Source organism: Artemia sp. Qi Xiang Cuo, chromosome 8 (genome assembly GCF_049724085.1).
Source record: "Artemia sp. Qi Xiang Cuo chromosome 8, ASM4972408v1, whole genome shotgun sequence".
Lineage (NCBI taxonomy): Eukaryota > Metazoa > Arthropoda > Branchiopoda > Anostraca > Artemiidae > Artemia > Artemia sp. Qi Xiang Cuo.
In genome coordinates this window covers 32,711,349-32,733,614 of record NC_142801.1, presented here as the reverse complement: position 1 = coordinate 32,733,614, position 22,266 = coordinate 32,711,349, and the positions used below count along the sequence as shown (strand labels likewise).

The following is a 22,266-nucleotide window of genomic DNA, read 5'->3' as shown; positions in this document are numbered from 1 at the left end:
TTATTGGATGTGTTTGGGGAAATGATGGGCGTGGGAGGGGGGGCTAGTTACACTCCAATCATTTTCGACTATTAAAAAGGGCACTAGAAGTCTCGATTTCCAATCGAATGAGCCCCCTTTGAAGTTTCTACTACGACCCCTTCCATATGAAGTGCCTCTGGGAAAAAAAAGAAAATAAATAATAAGAAATAATAAAACACTGGAGCCGTATGGCCTTTACTATAGGCAACGCTACAGCGTTGCCTCTGATACTTTAGATACCGTAGGTGCGCAAAGACATTTATTCTTGATTTATATATAATTTGGAGTTCTTATAGCTTTTTATTGGATTTTTCGATATTTGTCTCACATTAGGCTACACTTTGTCACTATTCTCATTGTTCTGCTTATGCGAAAATGTTCGTTTTCTTCATGAGTATTGTCTTCTTTTCCTTATTTTTTTTCCATTTATGCCCCATCCTTTTTGAGTTTCTTTCAGAAGGGTTTTCAATTAAATAAATGAATGCTACGTCTATAATATAACCTATTCTGAAATTAACTATGGCGCATTATCAAGGCAGTGCTTTGCAATAGCATATGTTGACATATGGTATTCTATGGAAGTTTTTATATTTCGGGTAAGAATGACCACCAGGAAGGTCATGGTTCAGGTTAGGTTAGATAGCAGGTTAGGTTCAGGTCAGGTTAGATAAACAATAAAACCAATGGCTTTTTCTATTTGTAATAACTTTTTTATGCTTACTTCAGGAGGAGGATTTACAGAGGGCCACCCAATATTTTTTATTTGATGATTCTGCGAAACCAAATTAGGTGTATAATACCACCGCTTTCAGAATCACGTAGATTGTCATATTTAAATTTTTTTTTTAGCAACACCAGCTGTTTCTAATTTCGAAATTATAGATAGTGTTTGTTCAAAAAGATGGAAATCTGTATTTGTACAAAACAGTTTTCTTAATAATGTTCTCCCAGTGTGATAGAATCATGTTTCAATTCTTTTATGATCTGCAATTGATTAAATTTGATCATTTGAAGTTTCAAAGTATTTACAAATTCTTTAGATTTTCCAGTAGCTTCAAGGCAGAAATTAAACTGGCGAAAGTGTTTTACGAGATTTAGTCTTTTATCCTTAGTTTCTATTTAGCCTTCTTATAAATGAAAACTCTTTCGATTTTAAAATATTTCTATGCGATAGGAAAAATTCAGAATTTGTTTCAAATTTTATCTTCAAAATTATGCTCTAAACCTTTAATCTTCAATATATTAATGAAAACACTCAAGCAAATAATCAAAATATAGATAAAGTACTTTAATTGTACTACAGAGTAAACACATCGTTTGCGGTAGAAATACTGTTCACGTGATAAGTGTCATTACCCAGGACAATTTAACAGCCAAGAAAATATTTTATTACAGATAGACAGTCGAAGGACTACGTAGTTTCGCTACTGATAAAAAAAAAAAAAAAATTACGCGAGTTATCTCATAAGGATTTATATAAGGGCCATACAGCCAAATCTATGGAGAAAGGGGACTTGAGCTAGCAAAATAAGGATTCTTTGGGCCAGAATATTTATTTTCATCGAGAAGGAGTGGGTGACCTCACTACCAATCATAGGAGCAATCCCTTCCATCTATTCCCGCGTGTACAAGTATGGGAATTTAAATATATATTTTGTATTTTTTGTTTATTCCTCTTGCGTTTCAATCTTAAAACGTTTAATCTATAAATCATAATAAATTATTTTTATATTTTGCAATTTTGTGCCTCTAGGCTCTGCAAGCTACAATGCCAGTCTGAATGGAACACAAGCAATCCCAATGTCCAATGTTGTGAGACCAATGTTGTGAGAGTCTGCTCTGTTACATTTAAATGTAGGCAAGCCACACTACTGCAAAACTCAAGCACTGTCAAAATAAGAAGGGACATACCCATTACAGCTGATTAAAAATGGAGGTCTTAAAATTGAGGGGAGATAATTAAAATTGAGGGGATCATTGTCACAGGCAAAATCTAGCCGTAAATGTGTCTGATCACATCCGTGTTGCAAGCGTTATGACAAAACTCTTTACATAAAATTTAACTGTGCTGCTTTCAAAAGGAAATATTTTCACTGTAATAAGCATATACGAAGTCCACTTGAAGGGTCTCCGAGGAGGAGCGGTAAAAAAAAAAATCTCAAAGATATGTAATTAAGGCTAGAATTTTAGAAGGATTCTCCCTATTCGATCCTGTGTGGATCGGTTAGTTTCACCAGGGAAAAATATATAATCACCAAATAGTTTCTCTCTCTTCCTTTTCTATCAGCTTTGCAGAATTAAAAGACAAATAACAAAATATTTGTATGTGTCTTTATATCTATAAAAAGCATGAGCTAATATAAATGGATAGTCGTAGTCTGACTACAACATCCAATACCATAAACCTCCAAAGATTGACATTTTTTCACGGGATGATTATTAGTAATGAAATACTCAAGGCAGATACTCCCGCCAAAGAAGCAAGCTTTTTTTACCAGCCAGCTTGGAATTTATGGGATACGTACCTTAGGCCATTGGGACACGAGAACAATGATTTTCAGATATGTACTCTACTTTACAATCTTTACATGAAAGTGCTTATACGCTTTTGAAACTTATGGGGAAAGTACCTTAGGCCAAGGGACAGAGGGGATGTCTTTTCAGAGGCTAGGTTTTACGGTCTGTGGCAAAAGACACAACACAGCACCAGCTTGCATACATTTTGTATTTAAAAAGTAAAAAAAAAATGATTGGGTCATGAAATAGGAAATTTGGTTTTAAGAATCGTATTTTAAGGCCATTTTTAAAAGAAAAAAAATTTTTTTAAAGAAAAAAGAAATATAAAGGGGCAGTCCATTTCAAATTCTTAAGTGATCAACATCAATAAGACTTTATTGATAACGAAAAAACAAAACCCAAACATTCCAGCTCTAGAATTTTTTTTAGTACAGTCAACCAAAGGTTGCTGCATCACTTCATGCTGCCCCAGCAACATAAATCTAGTTCCTTTCAATTTCCGGTTGATTTAGCTTTCATTCGCTAATTCACTGTAATCTCTGTTCAACTTTAAGGGGATTCGACACCTTAAGGAATCACCCCATCTCGCCCATTATAAACATTTTTAGTTTGCATAGCCAAACTATTTAAGATTGATTGAGCGGTCTTGTAGACCTTGAATATTAGATCCAAATAAACGGCATAACATTAAAAGCCAGCACCTACTCTCCCAGAAATCTTTGAAAAGCCATTTAACTTCCCCCGTTTAGTGCCAGAGATAGAAAATTCAGTTTTAAAGAAACTTAATTCAACAGAAGGTGTGAATTTTGTTTTCCCGGTTAAACAGAGCAGAATTTTATTTTTAAAATTCAGGAAAAGGCAGTTCCTAAGAAATGTCAAACATGCCTGTTAGGGAAACGCTAAGACCAACTCAAAGGAAATAGCATTTCAACAATCTTTGAAATTTAGTTCCCTTTGGTGCTAGCCACTTTGATTGAATATCTTGCCGAGACAGGGGATGTAAAATTTCATTGTATTTTCAATCAAATCCCTCAGTTTAACCACAGATTCTCAACAGCTCTCGATGATAGCTAGTAAGCCTTTTGATTTGAGACGGTCAACTGACATTGAGGCTCGCATTTGATTTTAGGGTATCGGGTCCCCTTAGCTAGACTCGATTACCGCTTTAACATCTGTTCCAGTTAGGTTTCAAGTTCTTTGTTGTCTTTTCAGCCTTTCCTACCTTGTTATATATAATCTCTATATTTTTTGCATTGCATTTCAGTTATAACATGATTTTAATTCAAAGCAGCATTTATTTTGATTTGAAACTGGATCAGTTTAATAACAGCAAAGTATGTTATTAATAACAGCAAAGTATGTATCTTCTTCAATAAGTACCAAAGTACAAATCTAAGTAAGTATCTTATTTCAAGAGCACTGGGGGGGGGGGGGGGATTTTCAGAGGCTTGCAAAATTTCCGAGCTAAATCGACCTTCCTAAAAATCACGCAATGAAATGTGCAATGATCTGAAAGTTTATAACCCCTAACCATAAATTTAAAAGATGCGGCGTCCACCACAAACTAGTAAAGAACGACTTTAACAAGAATGTATGCATGTTGGACATTGTTTAAGTCTTAATCATGCAGACATTTTGCAATCCCTTGTGCCTGCAAGCCAGCGCCTCCTCATATGTCGAGGAAAGACGTTATTTTACAGCTAATGCTTATTGTTCGTACGTTTATTGTTCTTAATACAATAATGCTTATCGTTCTTAAAATACAAGAAAAAATGCTAAATCTAGTGGACGAATGAAAACTACATTTGCCAAACAACTGATTGTGACCTAAACGTGCCTATTCTAAGATATTCATTTTAAAAGGACGACTTTTTGTCTCTAATTTCCTCTTGATTCTGTTTCATACAAAAATGACTAAAACGGATATTTTATTAACATATGACTAAAAATTCTAAGACGTCAATCGATAATCATGAAGCAATCTGTTTAGTTTGCTGAAGTAATCTTTGGACTTGGCGAATCAAATCAAATGTTTCAAATAGACAGATAAAGAAAAAAAAGACTTTTTGGAAAATGATTTTTAAACAGTACTTAATTTCTTAATATTATTTTCCAATAAGACAAATAATATTCAAAATATATTTTGTTTTCAGCAGTAAGAATAAATGATGCTCATGGCCCTTAAAGAATGTTCGATATCAATAACTAAATGATTATTATATCAATGCAGGGGTGCAAAAAATGGCCAAGGATAAGCTAGTTCATAATTGACTTGACTTACTTGACCTAAGTCCTGTCCATCCTTGAAGGTCGTCTTGGGGCCTCTTTCTTCATAATGATGTGGAAATGCCTTCTGTATAATTCACGGTCTTCTGCTAGGCGAAGAAGGTCGGAAAGACGATGAAGTGCAAAGTTTTCCTTCCACCTCTTTGGGGGACGACCATGAGGACAAGAACCGTGAATTTGGACTTCAAAGATAATTTTCGGGAGAAGGAACTGACTAATCTGCTTGACGTGGCCGAGCAACCAAAATTGCTGGAGTTGGACCTTGGTGAGGATTGTTGATTAGATTTTAAGGCGCTCAATGAGTCCAACGCTTGAGTTTCTATCAAGGCGGGTAATACCAGCAATGCAGCGGAGACATTTAGTTTCAAAACTGCGAGTCGGCGCTGGTCATCTACTTTCAACGTCTATGTTTTACACGAGTGTATTGTGATGGGATAATCAAAGTGACAAAAAGTCTTGTCTTAAGTCGTAGAGACAAATCCTTGCTCTGCCATATGGGCACGAAGAAAACTAGCACTTTGAAAACTAGAACTCGTGAGGGCCAGCCATCTTTTCATATTTTTTGAGTGGTTGTTGTCCTTGGTGATTAGACTGCCAAGGTAGGGGAACTCATCGACTCCCTGGATACTCTCTCCGTTAACTTTGAGGCTTCGATTAATTGTAACCTGTGGCTTTCGTGAGCAGCACATAGCTTTGGTTTTGGATGCATTTACGATCATTCCAAAAGAGCTAGTCGCTTCAATGACTTCGTTAGGAAAGACCCGTAGGTCCTCACGCGCTTCAGCCATTTTGTTGATATTGTCAGCGTAAGCTAGCTTGTCTGTCAAGACACCCCTAAATGTGCGCCAAAAGTTGGTTCCACCAGGAATAAAACTGCTGTAAGGAAGAGGTTAAACAGTTCGGAGGACAATATACATCCTTGAAGGACTCCTGCGGACGTTTGGAAGCTGTCAGTGAGACCTTCATTAATTATGACGCGACTCCGAAATTTAGAATACATGTCTTTGATACCATCGACTAGGTTTCCGTAACGGAGGAGTTCGTAATTAACCGGAAACAAAAGATGGAAAAAATGTATGAAAAAAAAAGCCAAAGATAATCTAATCAGGAACATTCGTCCAAGTAGCTGACTAACAATAACTTCCATTACATAAGGATACGCTTTATCTACATTTTATAAACTTCAAGTAACAGCAGTAAAACAAATAAAAAATAACAATTACCTCTTTGAATAAACATGACAGCAGTTCTGCACTTATTTTAGAATGTGGAGGGTCTTGTTTCTTTTCATTTGGTGTCAATGTGTGACTCAAACATGTATCTAAAAGGTCAAGAATTAACCTGATATTACATTCTTTTGAACCAGATTGCCTAAAAGAAAAAAAATAAATGAAAAAGGGCAACTTTGAAGGGAAGATAAACACAACATTGATGCGGCATCATAACATATGTATTTGAAAACAAATGCAGATACTTTTCTAGCAAAGTATAGAGAAAATTACATTCTATACAGAAAAGGGGCAGCTTCCACTACCCTAAGGGAAACCAAAAATGAACATAAAGTGCAAAATTCTGTAACAGTCAGAGGCAACGCTATAGCATTGCCTATAGTCAAGGCTATACGGCTTCAATGTTTTCCAGAGGCATTTCATATGGAAGGTTTCGTCATATAAACTTCAAAGGGAGCTCATCGATTGGAAATCGGGAGTTCTAACGCTCTTTTCAAGAGTCAAAAGAGATCAAAGGGCAACTACCTCCCCCCCCCCCCCACACCCTTTTATTCCCAAATACATCCGATAAAAAATTTGAGATACCCATTTTGTTAAAAATAGGTCAAAGATCATTTAACAAAAACTCCAGGGTTGACACAACCCCCCAGGGTCCGGGGACAGGCGTTGTAAGTTATGCCCCGGGCACATGCATGGTTCTTATAGAAGGATACTCGTATAAACTTCGGAGAGGGCTCATTTAACTGGAAATTTAAAGTTCACTTTTTCAGAGTAAAAAAAGACTGGAGGGCGACTACCCCCCATGCCCTTTTTCCCCAAACCCATCCGATAAAAATTTTGAGATTCGTTAAAAATAGTTCAAACATCAGATAATAAAAATTCCGGGGTCGACACAACTCCCCAGGACCTGGGGGAAGGCGTTGTAAATTATACCCTGTGGGCATATATGGTTCTTATAGCAGGGATGCTTGTATAAACTTCAGACAGGGCTCATTTGATAGGAAATCGAAGGTTCTAGTTCACTTTTTAAGTCAAAACAGATCGGAGGGCAACTAGCCCCCCCCCCACACCCTTTCTTCCCCAAGCCCAATAGATACAAATTTTCAGGTAGCAATTTTGTTAAAAATAGTTCAAACATCAGATAAAAAAAACTCCGGGAGCGACATAAGCCCCCAGAGCCCGTGGTCAAGTACTTTAAGTTATGCCCCAGGGGCATATAAGTTTTTATGTAAAGAGAGGTCATAGAAACTTCACAGGTGGCTCATTTGATTGGAAATTGAAAGCCACAACCCCCAAGGGCCTGGGGGCAGGTGTTTTAAATTATGCCCTGTGGGTATATATGGTTCTTATAGAAGGGATGCTTGTATAAACTTCATAGAGGGCTCATTTGATTGGAGATTGAAAGTTCTAGTTCACTTTTTAAGGGTCAAAAATTTTTAGATACCATTTTGTTAAAAATAGTTCAAACATCAGATAATAAAAACTCCGGGGTCAACACAAACCCCCAGAGCCCGGGGGCAAGTGCTTTAAGTTATGCCCCAGGGGCATATAAGGTTTTTATATAAGGACAGGTCATATAAACTTCAGAGGTGGCTCATTTGATTGGAAATTGAAAGTTCTAGTTAGCTTTTTACGAGTCAAAAAGGATCGGAGAGCATCTACTTTCCCCCCTCTGCACACCCTCTTTTCCCCAAATGCATCTGATCAAAATTTTGAGATTGCCAGCTTGTTTGAAATAGTCCAACGGTCAGATAAAAAAAATTAGGGGTCAACCCCCCCCCCTCCGAGCTTGGGGGAAGGGGCGTAAGTTATGCCCTGGGAGCATATAAAGTTTTTATGGAAGGAGTGGTCGTATTAACCTCGGAGAGAACTCAAATGATCAGAAATTGAAAGTTCTAATTCCCTTTTGAAGATTCAAAAATAAACCAATGGCAACTAGCCATCCCCTCCCACCGCCAAACCTCTTTTTCCCAAATGAGTCCGATCGAATTTTTTATGCAGCCATTTTGTTCAAAATAGAACAAAAGTTGTATAATAAAGACTCCATAGATAACACAGCCCACCAGAACCTGGGAGGCAAGTGTTGTAAATTATGTCCCAGGTTTTTATGGAAGGGAGGATAGCATAAATTTCAGACGGGGTTCATTCGATTGTAAATCAGAATTTATAGTGCCCTTTTTAAGAGTCAAAAGTGATCGTAGGGCAACTAGCCCCCCCCCCAAGGCCCCTATTTCTACAAATGCATCTGATAAAAAATTTTGAGACAACCGTTTTGTTCAAAATAGTTTAAAGATCAAACAACAAAACTCAGGAATCCACACAACCCCCCAGAGCCCTGCGAAGTATTGTAGGTTATGTCCCCGGACAGATTAGTTTTTTTGTAGGGGATGGTCGTATAAACATCAGATGTGAATCATTTGATTGGAAATTGAAATTTCTATTTACTTTTTTAAGAGTTATCTAAAGGGTTTTCCCCTCCCCCACCCTCTTTTCCCCAAATACAATTGATCAAAATTTTGAAATAGCCATTTTGTTTGAAATAGTCCAAAGATCAGATGAAAAAAAACTTCGGGTCAACATACCCCCCCCCCTCCCCCAAAACCTGGGGAGAAGGTTGTAACTTATGCCCCGGGGGCATGTAAGGTTTTACGGAAAAGGTGGTCGCATAAACTTCGGAGGGGACTCAATTGATTTAAAATTGAAAGTTCTAGTTCCCTATTTAAGAGTCAAGTGATGTGATGGCAACTAACCTCCCCTAACCAAACTCAAGATCATAAGGCTCCAATTTTTTTCCCAGAGGCGCTTCATATGGAGGGATGGTCGTATAAACTTCGAAGGGCCTCGTTCGATTGGAAATTAGAATTTATAGTGCCCTTTTTATGAGTCAAAAGTGATCGGGGGGTAAATAGCCCCAACGCCCTTTTTCCCCAAATGCATCCGATAAAAATCTTAATCTTATTTCAAGGATTAGATAGTAAAAACTTCAGGGTGGACACAGCCCTCCAGGGCCCAGGGACAGGCGTTGTAAGTTATGCCCTGGGGGCACATATGGTTTTTATGGAAGGGCTGCTCATATAAACTTCAGAGGAGGTTTATTTTATTGGAAATTGAAAGTTCTAGTTCATTTTTTTTAAGAGTAAAAAAAGATGGGAGGTCAACTAGCCCCCACCCTTTTTTCCCTAAGCGGATCCAATAAAATTTTTTAGATAGGCATGTTATTGAAAATAGTTCAAAGATCAGATAACAAAACCCTAGGGTCGAGACAACGCCCCAGAGCCCAGTGGCAAGTGTTTTAAGTTATGCCCCGAGGGTATATAAGGTTTTTATGCAAGGGGTGATCATATAAAGTTCAGAGGTAGCTCATTTGATTTGAAATTGAGTAAATCTTTTAAGAGTCAAAAGTAATCAGAGGGCATCTACCCCCCCCCCCATACACCCTCTTTTCCTTAAATGCATCCGATGGATTTGAGTCCAACGATGAAATAACAAATTCTACGGGGTCAACTTACCCCTCCCCCCCAGAGCGCAGAGTAACTAAGGGTTGTAACTTGTGCTCCGGGGGTATATAAAGTTTTATGGAAGAGGCAGTCGTATAAACTCCGGACAGGACTCAAATGATTAGAAATTCAAAGTTCTAGTTCCCTTTCTAAGAGTCAAAAGTGATCTGGTGGATATTAGCGCCCCCCCCTCCCCACCAACCCTCTTTTCTCCAAATGCGTCCAATCGAATTATTTATATAGCCATTTTGTCCAAAATTGACCAAAAATCATATAACAAAAACTCCACGGATAAAAGACAGCCCCCCGTCCCCCCAGTACCCGGGGGCAAGTGTTTTAAGTTACAAGTCCCCCCCCCAGAGACCCTTTTCCCCAAACGCATCCGATCAAAATTTTGAGATGGCCATTTTGTTCAAAATAGTTTCAAGATAAAAAATTAAAACTCCAGTTTTGAGACAACCCCCAGAGCCAGCGGGCAAGTGTTGTAAGTTATGCACTGGGGGCATTTGAGGTTTTTATGTAAGGGATGGTCATATAAACTTCAGAGGTGGCTCATTTGATTGGAAATTGAAAGTTCCAGTTACCTTTTTAGGAGTCAAAGTGAACAGAGGGCATCTACCCTCCACCCCATAAACGCATCCTCTTTTCCCCAAACATATTCAATCAAAATTTTGGGATTGTGAGATTTTAATATTTTAAGAGTGCCATCATTGGCACTTTACTGAAAACGAATTATATTACAAAAATTTTCTTTTGTATTTATTACAACATTGAAAATAAACATAAAAATTACAGTAAAAGTGAACTTTGAACTGATGAGCTTTCAGCAATTAATATCATTAGCCTATATCTGAAATATTTATTTTAATTTTATTAATTATTTCCAAGACTGATCAAAGACATATATGGCTTCACTATAAACAAGAGTTTGGATACTGTCCGCCTTCCCAAACTGTAAATTTCTAAGGCCTACTGCGTCATTGATGCTTCACTGAAAACGAATTACGTTATAAATGTTTTCTTTTTCAGTTATTGCAGCATTAAAATTGAAAATAAAATTACACTGAAATAGAATCTTGAACTGACTATCTTTCAACAATTAACAGCATTACAGCATTATATATCAAAAATTCAGTTTGATTTTATTTGTACTTTCCAAGACTGTTCAAAACACAAATAGCTTTCCGTAAAGCGCCAATGATGCAGTAGGTTTTAGACTTTTACAGTGAGAAAAGGATGCGAAACCCAAACTCTTGTTTGTAGATATTTTTGTTTGCTCAAAATTGATTTGCATATTCAATTTAAGTTTCACTCGTTTTAAGATTTATTTACTTATTTATACTAGTATCTATTCTATGCTTGTCTGCTTTAAATGTTTATTTAATTTCTGTTCGTTTTGTGTTTCATTTATTCTTTAATAGCAAAATATTTTTGTTCGTTTTTAAGCTTGATTTACATATTCAACTTAAGCTTTACTCGTTTTAAAATTTATTTATTTATATTAGTACCTGTTGTATGTTTTTTTTGCTATGATTGCTTATTTAGTTTCTGTTCATTTTGAGTTTCATTTACTCTTTAAAAGTAATTTCTGGCTTTTTGAGTTTGATTTTATTATAGATTTCTATTTCTTCTGATCTTAAGTTTAATATGACCTTTGCTTTTCCTTAGAAAACTTCTTTTTTGGAAAGTTTTTTCTTTGCTTAATTTATAAAGATATTCTTTGCTAAAAGTTTTGGTAGCCATAAAAATTTGTATTTCACCTTTGAAACATGGGAATTTTGTATTGATACACAATATTGCCATAGCATGTACGGATTTCAATTTATTTTCTAGAGCTCCTAAGATTGCTATGCAAAACAAATACAATACAATACATTTATTTTTTCATTTCAGTCATTCCAAATATCTCAGAACAAACTTAAAGTAAGTGTGAAGCCCTTCCGGGGGGGGGGGGGATATCATTTAAGTGGGTAGCACAGTCTCTGCAATGGACCTTATTCACTGTTAATAGCAGGCTAGAAAACAAAAGTTAATATTAGAAAAGTCTTTATTTATTAAATAAGCGTTAATGCTTAGATGACAGGCCCCTGTAACTGCTCTTCATTGACAAAATAGACAAATTTGGCTTCAGGAATATCCAAAGGTAGATGATCCATTGTTATTCCTGATTAAGATATTATTCATAGATAAATCTTTGAACATGGCCAATATTTTCCAAGCATGATGATAATGAAATGAGGATTTGAATTTTCGAAATCCACAGTACTTCTAAACCAAATGAATTGTTTTTGCATCACAATGCACATCAAAATACAAGTTTTTGTATTTGGAAAAAATAAATCCAGGTAGGAATATACTTAGCTCTCACATTGCTTGCCATTGCCATCTCTGCCAATTGTTGCCTTGGGATAACAAAAAACAACATATCCAGCAGTCCCGACTCAGTTGTAGAAGTTGAAAACTTGAACATAAACTAGGCCTAAATTTATCAGCAGTGAAAGTATCAACTTTAGTGCATAGGCGTAAGAAAGGAGATTCTATTAGTGCATATAAGCTGATAAATAGGCTGTATAATACATCTTGCACTTCTTGGCTGGATAGTAAAGAATACACTGAGGGGTATACTAAGCCTGCCCTCAAGCCACAGCCCAGTATGAGAGCCAACAAAAGTTTTTTTTGTAGTTGGATATGTTTAATTGTGGAATACCTTTCAAAAAAGTTGTCATGACACTGTCAGTTCATGCAATCAAGAAGATATTAGACACTGGAGGGTTACCCTAGCCATAGAAATTCAACTAGGAAGCTTCTGAGTCATTCTCTCAAATGAGATATAATCTAACAAGTCAAATTTTTTTGAAATCATCAACACAGGGTGGGTATAGGAAAATTTTTAAGCACTCCAAGATCTGTTTGAACATAAATTAAAGTAATTATCTTAATTGCAATTTGGAAGCAATGTATGAAAATCTCAAAACACCAAATACTTGGTCAAATTTCGTTTTCTTTGAACGTCAAAAAGTTGTGGTTCATGTTTATCATACTGAAGTAGTACAGTAAACAGATTCTTTGTAATGGATTTTATGTTGATTTATTTCTAGTCAAGATTGTTCATTCAAGTCCTATATAGTTGGTAAAACAAATGCATTTTTACTAAGACCCTATCTAAATGTTTATGTGGCGGGTGCGAGATTTTCTCTTTTGTTTCTAGTGATGAACAAAAGCTTCCAGCATAATTTGGAAGTCTATTGATGATAAGTTGATTCAGGGTGGCAAATGTGGTACACATATCTCATAGTAATTGTAAAATGAAATCACCTGGTCTCACTATTTTTTACCTATGCCCTTGCACACTGTGAAGATTTTAGAAACTGTACGAAACGTCCCACATTCATCATCATTGATCCCACGGAATTCTGATTTTTTTTTTTTCCTCTAACAAACCATAAAGTAATTGAAAAAAAAATAAGAAAATGTTTGTTTTTTAACCTTACATGTTAATATCCCTGTCTATTCTTTGGTCTTGATCAGAGAGAAATGGCTAAACTAATAGTCATGAAATAAGTGTATATATGAAAAGCCAAGCTTTCATTCTATCCAAAACCCTGAAATCCCATTAAAAACTATAAAGAACTTGCAGAGAAAAGTAAGAAAAGGTATTTTCATTTATCAGATCAAATCAGAATTCCATGAGACCATTGGTTCTGAATGTAGGATGTTTGGTACAGTTTTTAAAATTTTCAGTGCACAAGTACACTGATAAAAATAGCAAGACCAGAAGGTTACACAAACTAAATTTTTGGACCACATTTATCACCCTGTAACTTGTGAAATTAGTATGGTAAGCATCCTTGGCAACCCATGAAACCTTTCAGATTATATTTCTAACTATGGTGCCTCTCTTAACAATTATATTCAGAACAGTAAATCCAACATTTTGACAGCTGATTTCCATAATAATAATCCCCCCTTCCTTCTCCTGACCTGAAATTATCTCAGTCAATTACTCTCTCAAATATTGAAATCCTTGATTTTACTTTTTGCTAAAATCTTAACTGAGCTAACCATAGTAATTAAAGTCTCCAGCAGCCAACTCTTTTCTGTTACTCTTCAAACTACTTTCAAGCTTTTACTCTCCATAAGTCATACCCTTCAAGTATGACTGTGCTTGATTTTCCCCTCTTAGACAATATGCTTCTTCTGTTTCGACCTTTGACTACCAGAGGATGTTAGGAACCAGATTGATCGAATACAAAAAAGGACATTAAAATAATTTTCAGCAAAAGTCAACTGTCATACCTTTCCCATTAGAAAACCTATGTTTTAAATGCCTAGTTGACACAGTTCCAAAAAAAAGACCTCGTTGTTGTCAATGGTGACTTCGATGATATTGTTGGTAATGCCTCTACTGGAAATGAAGATGTTATGGGTAAATTTGGCCTTGGACGACTTAACAAGAGGGGAGAACGCCTCATTGAATTTTGCAGAGACAGCAATGTAGCCATTACCGATACTCTCTTCAAACACAGAGAACGTCGTAAGGCGACATGGATCTCGCCGGATGGAAAAACCCGTAATCTTATTGATTACGTGCTCGTCTCTAGGTGGTGGAAATCGTCTATCCTAGATATTGTCACCCTCACAGGTGGCGATTTCGACAGCAACCATTCCCTGGTCATGTCTGCACTAAAGATACGCCTGAAATCTTCTGCAAAGCTGAACAAGAGACCCGCTCGTTTCAACACACATCTTCTCAAAGACCCTCAAAACCGCCGGACCCGCCAAACCCGCTTTATTATGTGCTGAGAAACGAAAACACAATAACAGGTCAGACAGAGAGAGCAGGGACAGATATAAGCAGTTGAAGCATGCTGCAGAAAAAGCCACACGTAGAGCCCATTGCACCTACATTAAAGACAAATGCGAGCAGTGAGAGTCTGATTTTAAGAAAGGCGACTCCCACTTTATGTAAAAGAGAGTTCGTCAGCTAACAAGCAAGAAAAGTCTCAGTTCTTGTGCACTGCTAGATAAAAACAGCTCCCAGATACAAAGCACAGAAGGTATCCGATCGAGATGGATGGAGCATTTTAAAGAAAAGCTTAATCCTAATATCCTTCCAAATCCTGCTGTCCTGGACCTGTTTCCTGTTACTGTCTCAGACCCCAGCCCATCTCTTCTCCATTCTGAGGTCGAAGACACCATCCAAGCGCTGAAGACTAACAAGGCCCCTGGCCTGAACAGAATACAGGCAGAACTGCTGATAGTCCGGTGTGAACCACTTATAGATCTTTTCCACGAGATTGTATCTGCTGCCTGGCAAGAGGGTCATTTCCCAACTTCTTGGTGCGGAGCCACAATTGTTCCGCTACATAAGAAGGGGTCAGTTCCGATATGTAATAATTACTGTCCAATTAACCTAATAAGTCAAACTGCCAATATCTTTACCCAAATTATACTCCAACGGATCAGAGCCATGTCGTCCTTAGTCATCCAAGAATACCAAGCCAGTTTTCGCCCTGGGAGATCGACTGTTGACCAAATTTTTACTGTTTTCCAGATTTTAGAGAAATATCTGGAATTTGGTTACAACCTGTATCAGCTCTTCATTGACTTTAGGCAATCATTTGACCTTATTTGGAGATATGGCCTATGGTATATCCTCCTCCATTATGGAACCCCACAAAACCTAGTCGACTTTATCAAAGATATGTACTCCAAATTTGGGAGTCACGTCAAGACTAGTAAAAGTCTCACTGACAGTTTCCAGACGTCCACAGGTGTCCTTCAAGGATGCCTCTTGTCTCCATAGCTGTTCAACCTCTTCCTCACAGCATTCTTATCCCTGGTGGAAGCAACTTGCAGTGCACATATAGGGGGTGCACAGACAGATAAGCTAACCTACGCCAATGATATCGATGAAAGGGCTGAAACACCCAAGGATCTACAAGCCGTTGCTAACGACGTCCTCGAAGCCACTAGTTCTTTTGGAATGATCATAAATGTATCAAAAACAAAGATTATGTGCTGCTCACAAAAGCTGCAGGATACAGCTAAGCTGGACCTGAAACTTAATGGAGAGAGTATCCAATGGGTCGACGAGTTCCCTTACCATGGTAGTTTAATCACCAGCAATAACAGTGCCTCAAAAGACGTTAAAAGACGCCTCGCCCTCGCAAGTTCCAGTTTCAAAGCCCTTATACCCTTATGGCAAAGTAAGGATTTGTCTCTGTGGCTTAAGACACGACTTTTTGATACCCTGATCATCCCCATCGCAATTTAATCACGCGAAACATGGATGCTGAAGGTGGATGACAATCGTTGACTCGCAGCATTTGAAACTAAGTGCCTCCGCCGCATTGCTGGGATCACTTACCTTGATAGAATCTCAAATGTCGAACTTCTCAAGTGCCTTGGAGCATCCAGCTCCATCCAGCTCCTCCAACATCAAGATCGAGCTCCAGCAACTTCAATGGCTCGGTCACGTACAACGGTTGAGTCAGTCCTGTCTCCCGAAAATCACCTTCAAAGTCCAAATTCACGGTTCTTGTCCTCGTGGTCATCCCCCAAAAAGGTGGAAGGAAAAGTTTGTACCTCACCACCTCTTGAACCTTCTTTTCCTAACAGATGACCGTGAAGCATACAAAAGGCACATCCACGCCATTACAAAGAAAGAGGCCTCAAGACGACCTTCAAGGACAGACGAGACGTAAGTCAAAATCAAAAGTTTTTGATGAAATGCAACTGAGATGTTTTTTTCGCCACAATCATGCAAGGGTTTGCCATTCAAGAACCAAGATAGATCAATTTCAATTCTTTTTAACAATTTGTCAAAAGGAAAAAATTACCATTCCCTCTATTAATGAATTTTTCAATAATATGCTTATACCCTGTATTAATTTTTTTTTAACGTTTATTCTTGACTGACATCTATATGCACCTAATCTTTTTGTTTCTTAACCTAGTTTTCATTGATTTTCAACAAATTTTTGGTCTTTGTATGACCCAATACATTACATTTTATGTTAAACACAAATCTGACACATCATTTACAATACATTTATATTATAGGTGACTCCATAGTAATTTACTGTATAAGAAACTTTTACAAACCATGTCCTATCTACCCTGAAAAGGAAAGAACAGTGACCATCACCCACAAGACTGTGAAAGCCAATTATAATCATCAATCAGTTACCTTATAGCAGATGTTAATCTTGTTATTGTTATGTCCACAAGTGTATGATCACTTTTATTATAAACAAAGGTGTCATCTGAAATAATATCTTTTAGTGCAGGGATTATTTCATATATGTCTTGAAGTATTTCTCCATCTGACAACTTGAATAAATCTCCAGCCTGAAAAACATTTGATATTTTAAAACAAATATTAATTATGCAAATGTTATAAGTGGCCTCACATTGGCTAAGCAAACTGGCTTTAAAAAGGATATGTAAGTGTAAACGTGTTCCAGATTGGTGGGTCATATTAACTGACCAATCATAGATCATTTTAAATATTTCGTGTTAAGTAGCTTATGCTGTGGCCTGGCAATACAAAACCACTGTACAGCAATAAATAAAACCTGGTATGATTTTATCCGTCTTTTATATGTGCTTTTAAGGTTTTTAAAATGGTCCTTTATAACTTGTAAATGGTCCTTGTGTTTTGACCCTGTTTTCAAGACAGCACTTACATGTTTTAATCTGTTGTTTAATATACTCACTATCTTACTTAGTAATGAATGTCTTTTTTTTTTTACCAAGAAGCACTAACTTTATATGTATGAACCCCCCCCCCTCCTTCCTCCCATCATGGTTGAAGAAGGGGGTATAAAGATTATAAGTTGAATTCAGATAATAATAAAATAGCTCACAAAAAAGAAAACTTGCAAAGTGAAAATGATTATGACTCAAATTTCAAAGTGAGAAGATCATACTAGAAAACACATTTTTTATTCCTGCAGAGGGGATTGCACTTTGTAGTGGACTGGCCTCTTAAAGAAGCCAGACACTGATGCTATCATAATTTTTTTTTTCACAAAAAAAAACAACAGAAAAAGCCACAGGCTTGTCTTGTTACAAATAGACAATAAACAGAAAGACAAAAAACAAGAATCGGACCCTTGGGTAGACATTTGTATCTAATCTGTTTATGAGTTCAGTATATTTTGCCCTAGTCCATTCTTATCTGAGTTATTGTCCCCTGATTTTCCTGAGTACATTTAAAACTCATATAAAACCACTTCAAAGACAGCAAAATAAAGCACTGCTTATCCTAAAAACTTTCATCCCCTCCCCCAATATCCCTACCATCAAAATCGCCAATTTAAAGTATATATTCTTTCCTTAATATATTACCTGTGGAATTATTATTATCTTTTCATGGAATGATGTTTTGTGTTAAGTATTTTGCTAAAATTCTACCAAAAAAATTTTATGCTATGGAACTATTTAACCAATGTGAGCATGATTATGGAATGAGGGGATCTTCCAAGTATGTTGAACCCTGTGCATGCATTGAGATATCAAGGTTCTCACTCAGGCACTGCATAACCAAACTTTGGAATGTGCATGGGTTGGGTCTTAATTTAGGTCCTTCTGTTTGTACACTGTAGGGGCAATTAAAAACTCTTTCACTAACCATTTGATCATTTTATTTTCGTTTTTTTAAACTAGTTATGGTCATCCTGCTGACTCATTCTCTTGGTAGGATTTCCTCATGGCTTCACTTCACTATTTTTGGTGATCTGTTTTAATTAGTTCTCTATTTGGCTGCTAGCTTGGGGTGATGCTTGGTAAGTCATACTTTATTTTTATTTATTTAAAAAAGAGTGTGATTGTGTTCAAATACAGTTATATATTATGTTTTTTGATGTTTTTATTTGTTATTGGTTGTCCAGTAATACAAACTACACTCTCAGCCAGGCATACCCATATTGTCATTTAGTTTGTAAAGAAAAGAACCTGAACCTGAAAAAAAAACCTGAACATGAATAAATAAGCTTTTATCTCCATGGTATCCAAATGAATCTCTGATACAAACCAAGCCATGTGGGGACATTCAAGAGCCATCATGTTGGTAAGAGATTCATCTTTCAGAGGGTCATTTCTTATTGGAGTTTATCAAGGATTTGCATTAATAGCATTCCTCCCAAGCTAGCCCACTTTCCCTGTAAAACCCATTCTCATATTTATCAGACTTCAGGCACATGGCTCTTATAATCAAAAAGGTTCCCCCCCCCCCTCCCCACTTTATGATGAAAATACATTGGTGCTAATCAGGCTTTAGGTCACTGTCTGTTTGAATTATCCATGGGAGAAGAAGAAAAACTGGTTAATATACTGTACATGTCTATAGGTATATTAATATATTTCCAAATAAGAGTGTAAATATTTACTAAAAAAAAGTATGGTGAAAGGTGAAAGGGTAACAGTTTCCCTTTCACTGTTACATAGAGAGGGTCTTCAAATTTATTTGTGTTTTTTTTTAAGGTTTGAAATTTTTTATACTATCCTTGGATTTTTATTAGTAATTTTAATGTTATTATCTTGCACTGCGGACGGTCAAGTGGAGGTCTTGACCGAAATATTTGCATTTTAGTCCATATTTTTCACTGGCTTGTATAATCCTCGTGTTTCTCTTTTTTTACTATTGTTTGGTTTTAAGCTATGCCCTGGGGGCATATAAGAACAATGTTGGCACATGTATTATTTATTAATTTTTTCCTTTTAGAGCAGGGAACTTCATATCAAAGAAGTTGTCATAGAAACTTTGATTAAGGTTCATTCAATTGGAAATTGGAGTGGCTTGTGCCCTTTTTACTAGTCAAAAGTGATTGGAAGGCAACTAACAACCCTTCCACACCCACAATTTCCCGAAACACATCCAATCAAAATCCTGAGATAGCCATTTAGTTCAGCATAGTTGATTTCCAGACAAAAATTGTTTTTGAGGAGGAGAGTCCCCCACAGGCAAGGGTTTTCCCCTTAGGGCAAGGGTTGTAAGTTATCCCCTGGGGGCATACAAGGTTCTTTATAGAAGGCGTTGTCATAGAAACTTCAAGAAAGGCTCATTTGATTGGAAATTCAAAGGAAATTCAAGTCGAAAGTGATTAGAGGGCAACTAACCCGCCTCTCATGCCCACCCTTTCCCCAAACACATCTAATCAAAACTTTGAGATAGCCATTTTATACAATGTAGTTTTAAGTTCTGGAAATTAGATCTTTGAGGATGACAACCCCCCTACAGCCCTCAGGGCAAGGGTTGTAAGTTATGCCCTGGGGGCATAGAAGGTTTTTATAGAATGCGTTGTCATAGAAACTTCAAAAAGGGCTCATTTGATTGGAAATTGAAATGGCTAGTGTCCTTTTTAATAGTCAAAAGTGATTGGAAATCAACTAACACCCCTTCCATGCCCACCATTTCCCCAAACCCATCCAGTAAAGATTTTGAGAAAGCCATTTTGTTCCACGCAGTTCAAAGTTCAGGAGATTATACCTTTGAGCAGGACACTCCCCCCACAGTCTTCAGGGTAAGGGTTGCAAGCTATGCCCTGGGGGCATATAAAGTTTTCATTGAAAGCATAGAAACTTCAAAAGGGCTCATTCAATTGGAAATTGAAAGGGCTAGTCCCTTTTTTAATAGTTGAAAGTGATTGGAGAGCTACTAATGCCCATCTCATGGCCATCATTTTCCCAGACACATCCAATCAAAATTTAGAGATATCCTTTTTGTTCAATGTATCTGAAAGTTCTTGAAATTAGGTCTTTAGGATGATAACCACCTCAGAATCCTCAGTGCAAGGGATGTAAGTTATGCCCTGGGGGCATATAAAGTTTATATAGAAAGTTGTTATAGAAATTTCAAAAAGGGCTCATTTGATTGGAAATTGAAATTGCCATTTTTAATAGTTGAAAGTGAGTGGAGAGTAATTAACCCCCTTCTTACGCCCACCATTTTCCCAAAAACATTCAATCAAAGTTTAGAGATAGCCATTTTGTTCTATGTAGTTGAAAGTTCTGGAAATTATGTATTTAAGGATGACAAACCCTCCAGATTCCCAAGGGCGAAGGTTATAAGTTCTGCCCTGAGGGCATATAATGTTTTTATAGATAGAGTTGTTGTAAAACTTCAAAAGGGGCTCATTCAATTGGAAATTGAGAGGGCTAGTGCCCTTTTTAATAGTATAGTGATTGGAGGGTAACTAACCCCCCCCCCCCCTCTCACACCCACCATTCCTCTTAGCACATCCAATCAAAATTTTCAGATAGCCATTTTGTTCAACGTAGTAAAACGTTCTGGAAATTAGGTCTTTGAGAATGACACCCCCCCCCAGCACTCAGGGCAAGGGTTGTAAGTTATGCCCTGGGGGCATATAAGATTTTTATTGAAAGTTTTGTCATAGAAACTTCAAGGGCTCATTTGATTAGAAATTGACAGGGCTAGGGCCATTTTTAATAGTTGAAAGTGATTGGAGAGTGATTACTGCCCCTCTCACGCCCATCATTTCCCCAAACACATCCAATCAAAATTTTGAGATAGCCATTTTGTTTAACATAGTTGAAAGTTCTGGAAATTCGGTCTTAGAGGATGACAACCATCCTACGAGACCTTAGGGTAAGGGTTGTGATTTATGCCCTGGGGGCATATAAGGTGTTTATAGAAAGCGTTGTTGTTTCAAAAAGGGTTCATTTGATCGGAAGTCGAAAGGCCTAGTGCCCTTTTTAATAGTCAAAAGTGATTGAAAGACTTGACATTTTTATAAAGATCAATGTGGGTATAATGTGTTATTTTTTGTTGTTGTTGTTATTTAGGCCAGGGCACTTTGTATCAAAGTAGTTGTCATGGAAACTTCGAAAAGGCCTCATTTGATTGAAAATAGAAAGGGCTGATACCCTTTTTAATAGTCAAAAGTGATTGGAGGGTAACTAATCCACCTCCCGCTCCCACCCTCCCATTTGCCCATTATGTTCAAAAAATAAATGTTGCCTTAAGATTAAATCAAGATGCACTGTGTTAATGCTAATTCCCAAAAAGGGATCTCAGCAGTATCCCAAGAATGACTGAGGGTATTATGTCCAAACTTTTGGGGCTACTTCTGCACTTAAAATTTAACCAAATCAAAATAGCATAAGTGTATCCAAGCTACCAAAGAAAGTAAACAGATTTTTTTGCAAATGGTATCAAGTTTTCCATTTCAGGTCAGCTAGAGGAGGTATGAAACTAAATTAAACAGTACTATTTGTGTCCAGATTTTTAAAAGGGTGTATGTTGTTAAAAATTGCTGAAAATTTTTCTCCAGCATACAAATAGCAGGCAAACTATAAAGTCTTAAAAAACAAAAAAATTAAAGTATTATTTTCTTTTTCCCTGAAAAGACTATGTCAATATAAAAGGAACAGAAATTAATTAAAAAAACCTTTTTCCACAAAATAAGTTTTTCAAAGAAAAGTAAAGAACTCCATTAAAAAAAAAATAATCAAAAATAAAATCAAATAATCTACCAAGCATGAAACTACCACAAATCAGCATTGATAAATAAATGAAACCCAAAACGAACAGCAATTACCATAAATAACCAAGTCAAACTCAAAACGAGCAGAAAATAACACAAATTGGGTGCAAAGCCCTATACCTTCCCAAGGTCAGAACAAAACTTGCACTTTACAGAAAAAATACAAATGAATGTGCATTGTCAGTTTAATATACATATACTGAT

The 22,266-nt window shown here is 36.8% G+C and overlaps 1 protein-coding gene across 1 annotated transcript in view; it reads right to left on the bottom strand.

The window, feature by feature from the left end:
* melt (ventricular zone expressed PH domain-containing protein melted) overlaps nucleotides 1-22,266 on the bottom strand; it is a 100,707-nt gene that overhangs the window by 63,129 nt on the left and 15,312 nt on the right. Inside the window, exons 2-3 of the mRNA XM_089093367.1 lie at nucleotides 16,743-16,903; nucleotides 6,048-6,195 (exon numbers count right to left, since the gene is read on the bottom strand). Of these exons, the coding sequence (XP_088949493.1) occupies nucleotides 6,048-6,195; nucleotides 16,743-16,903 (309 nt within the window). The remainder of the gene's footprint in view (nucleotides 1-6,047; nucleotides 6,196-16,742; nucleotides 16,904-22,266) is intronic.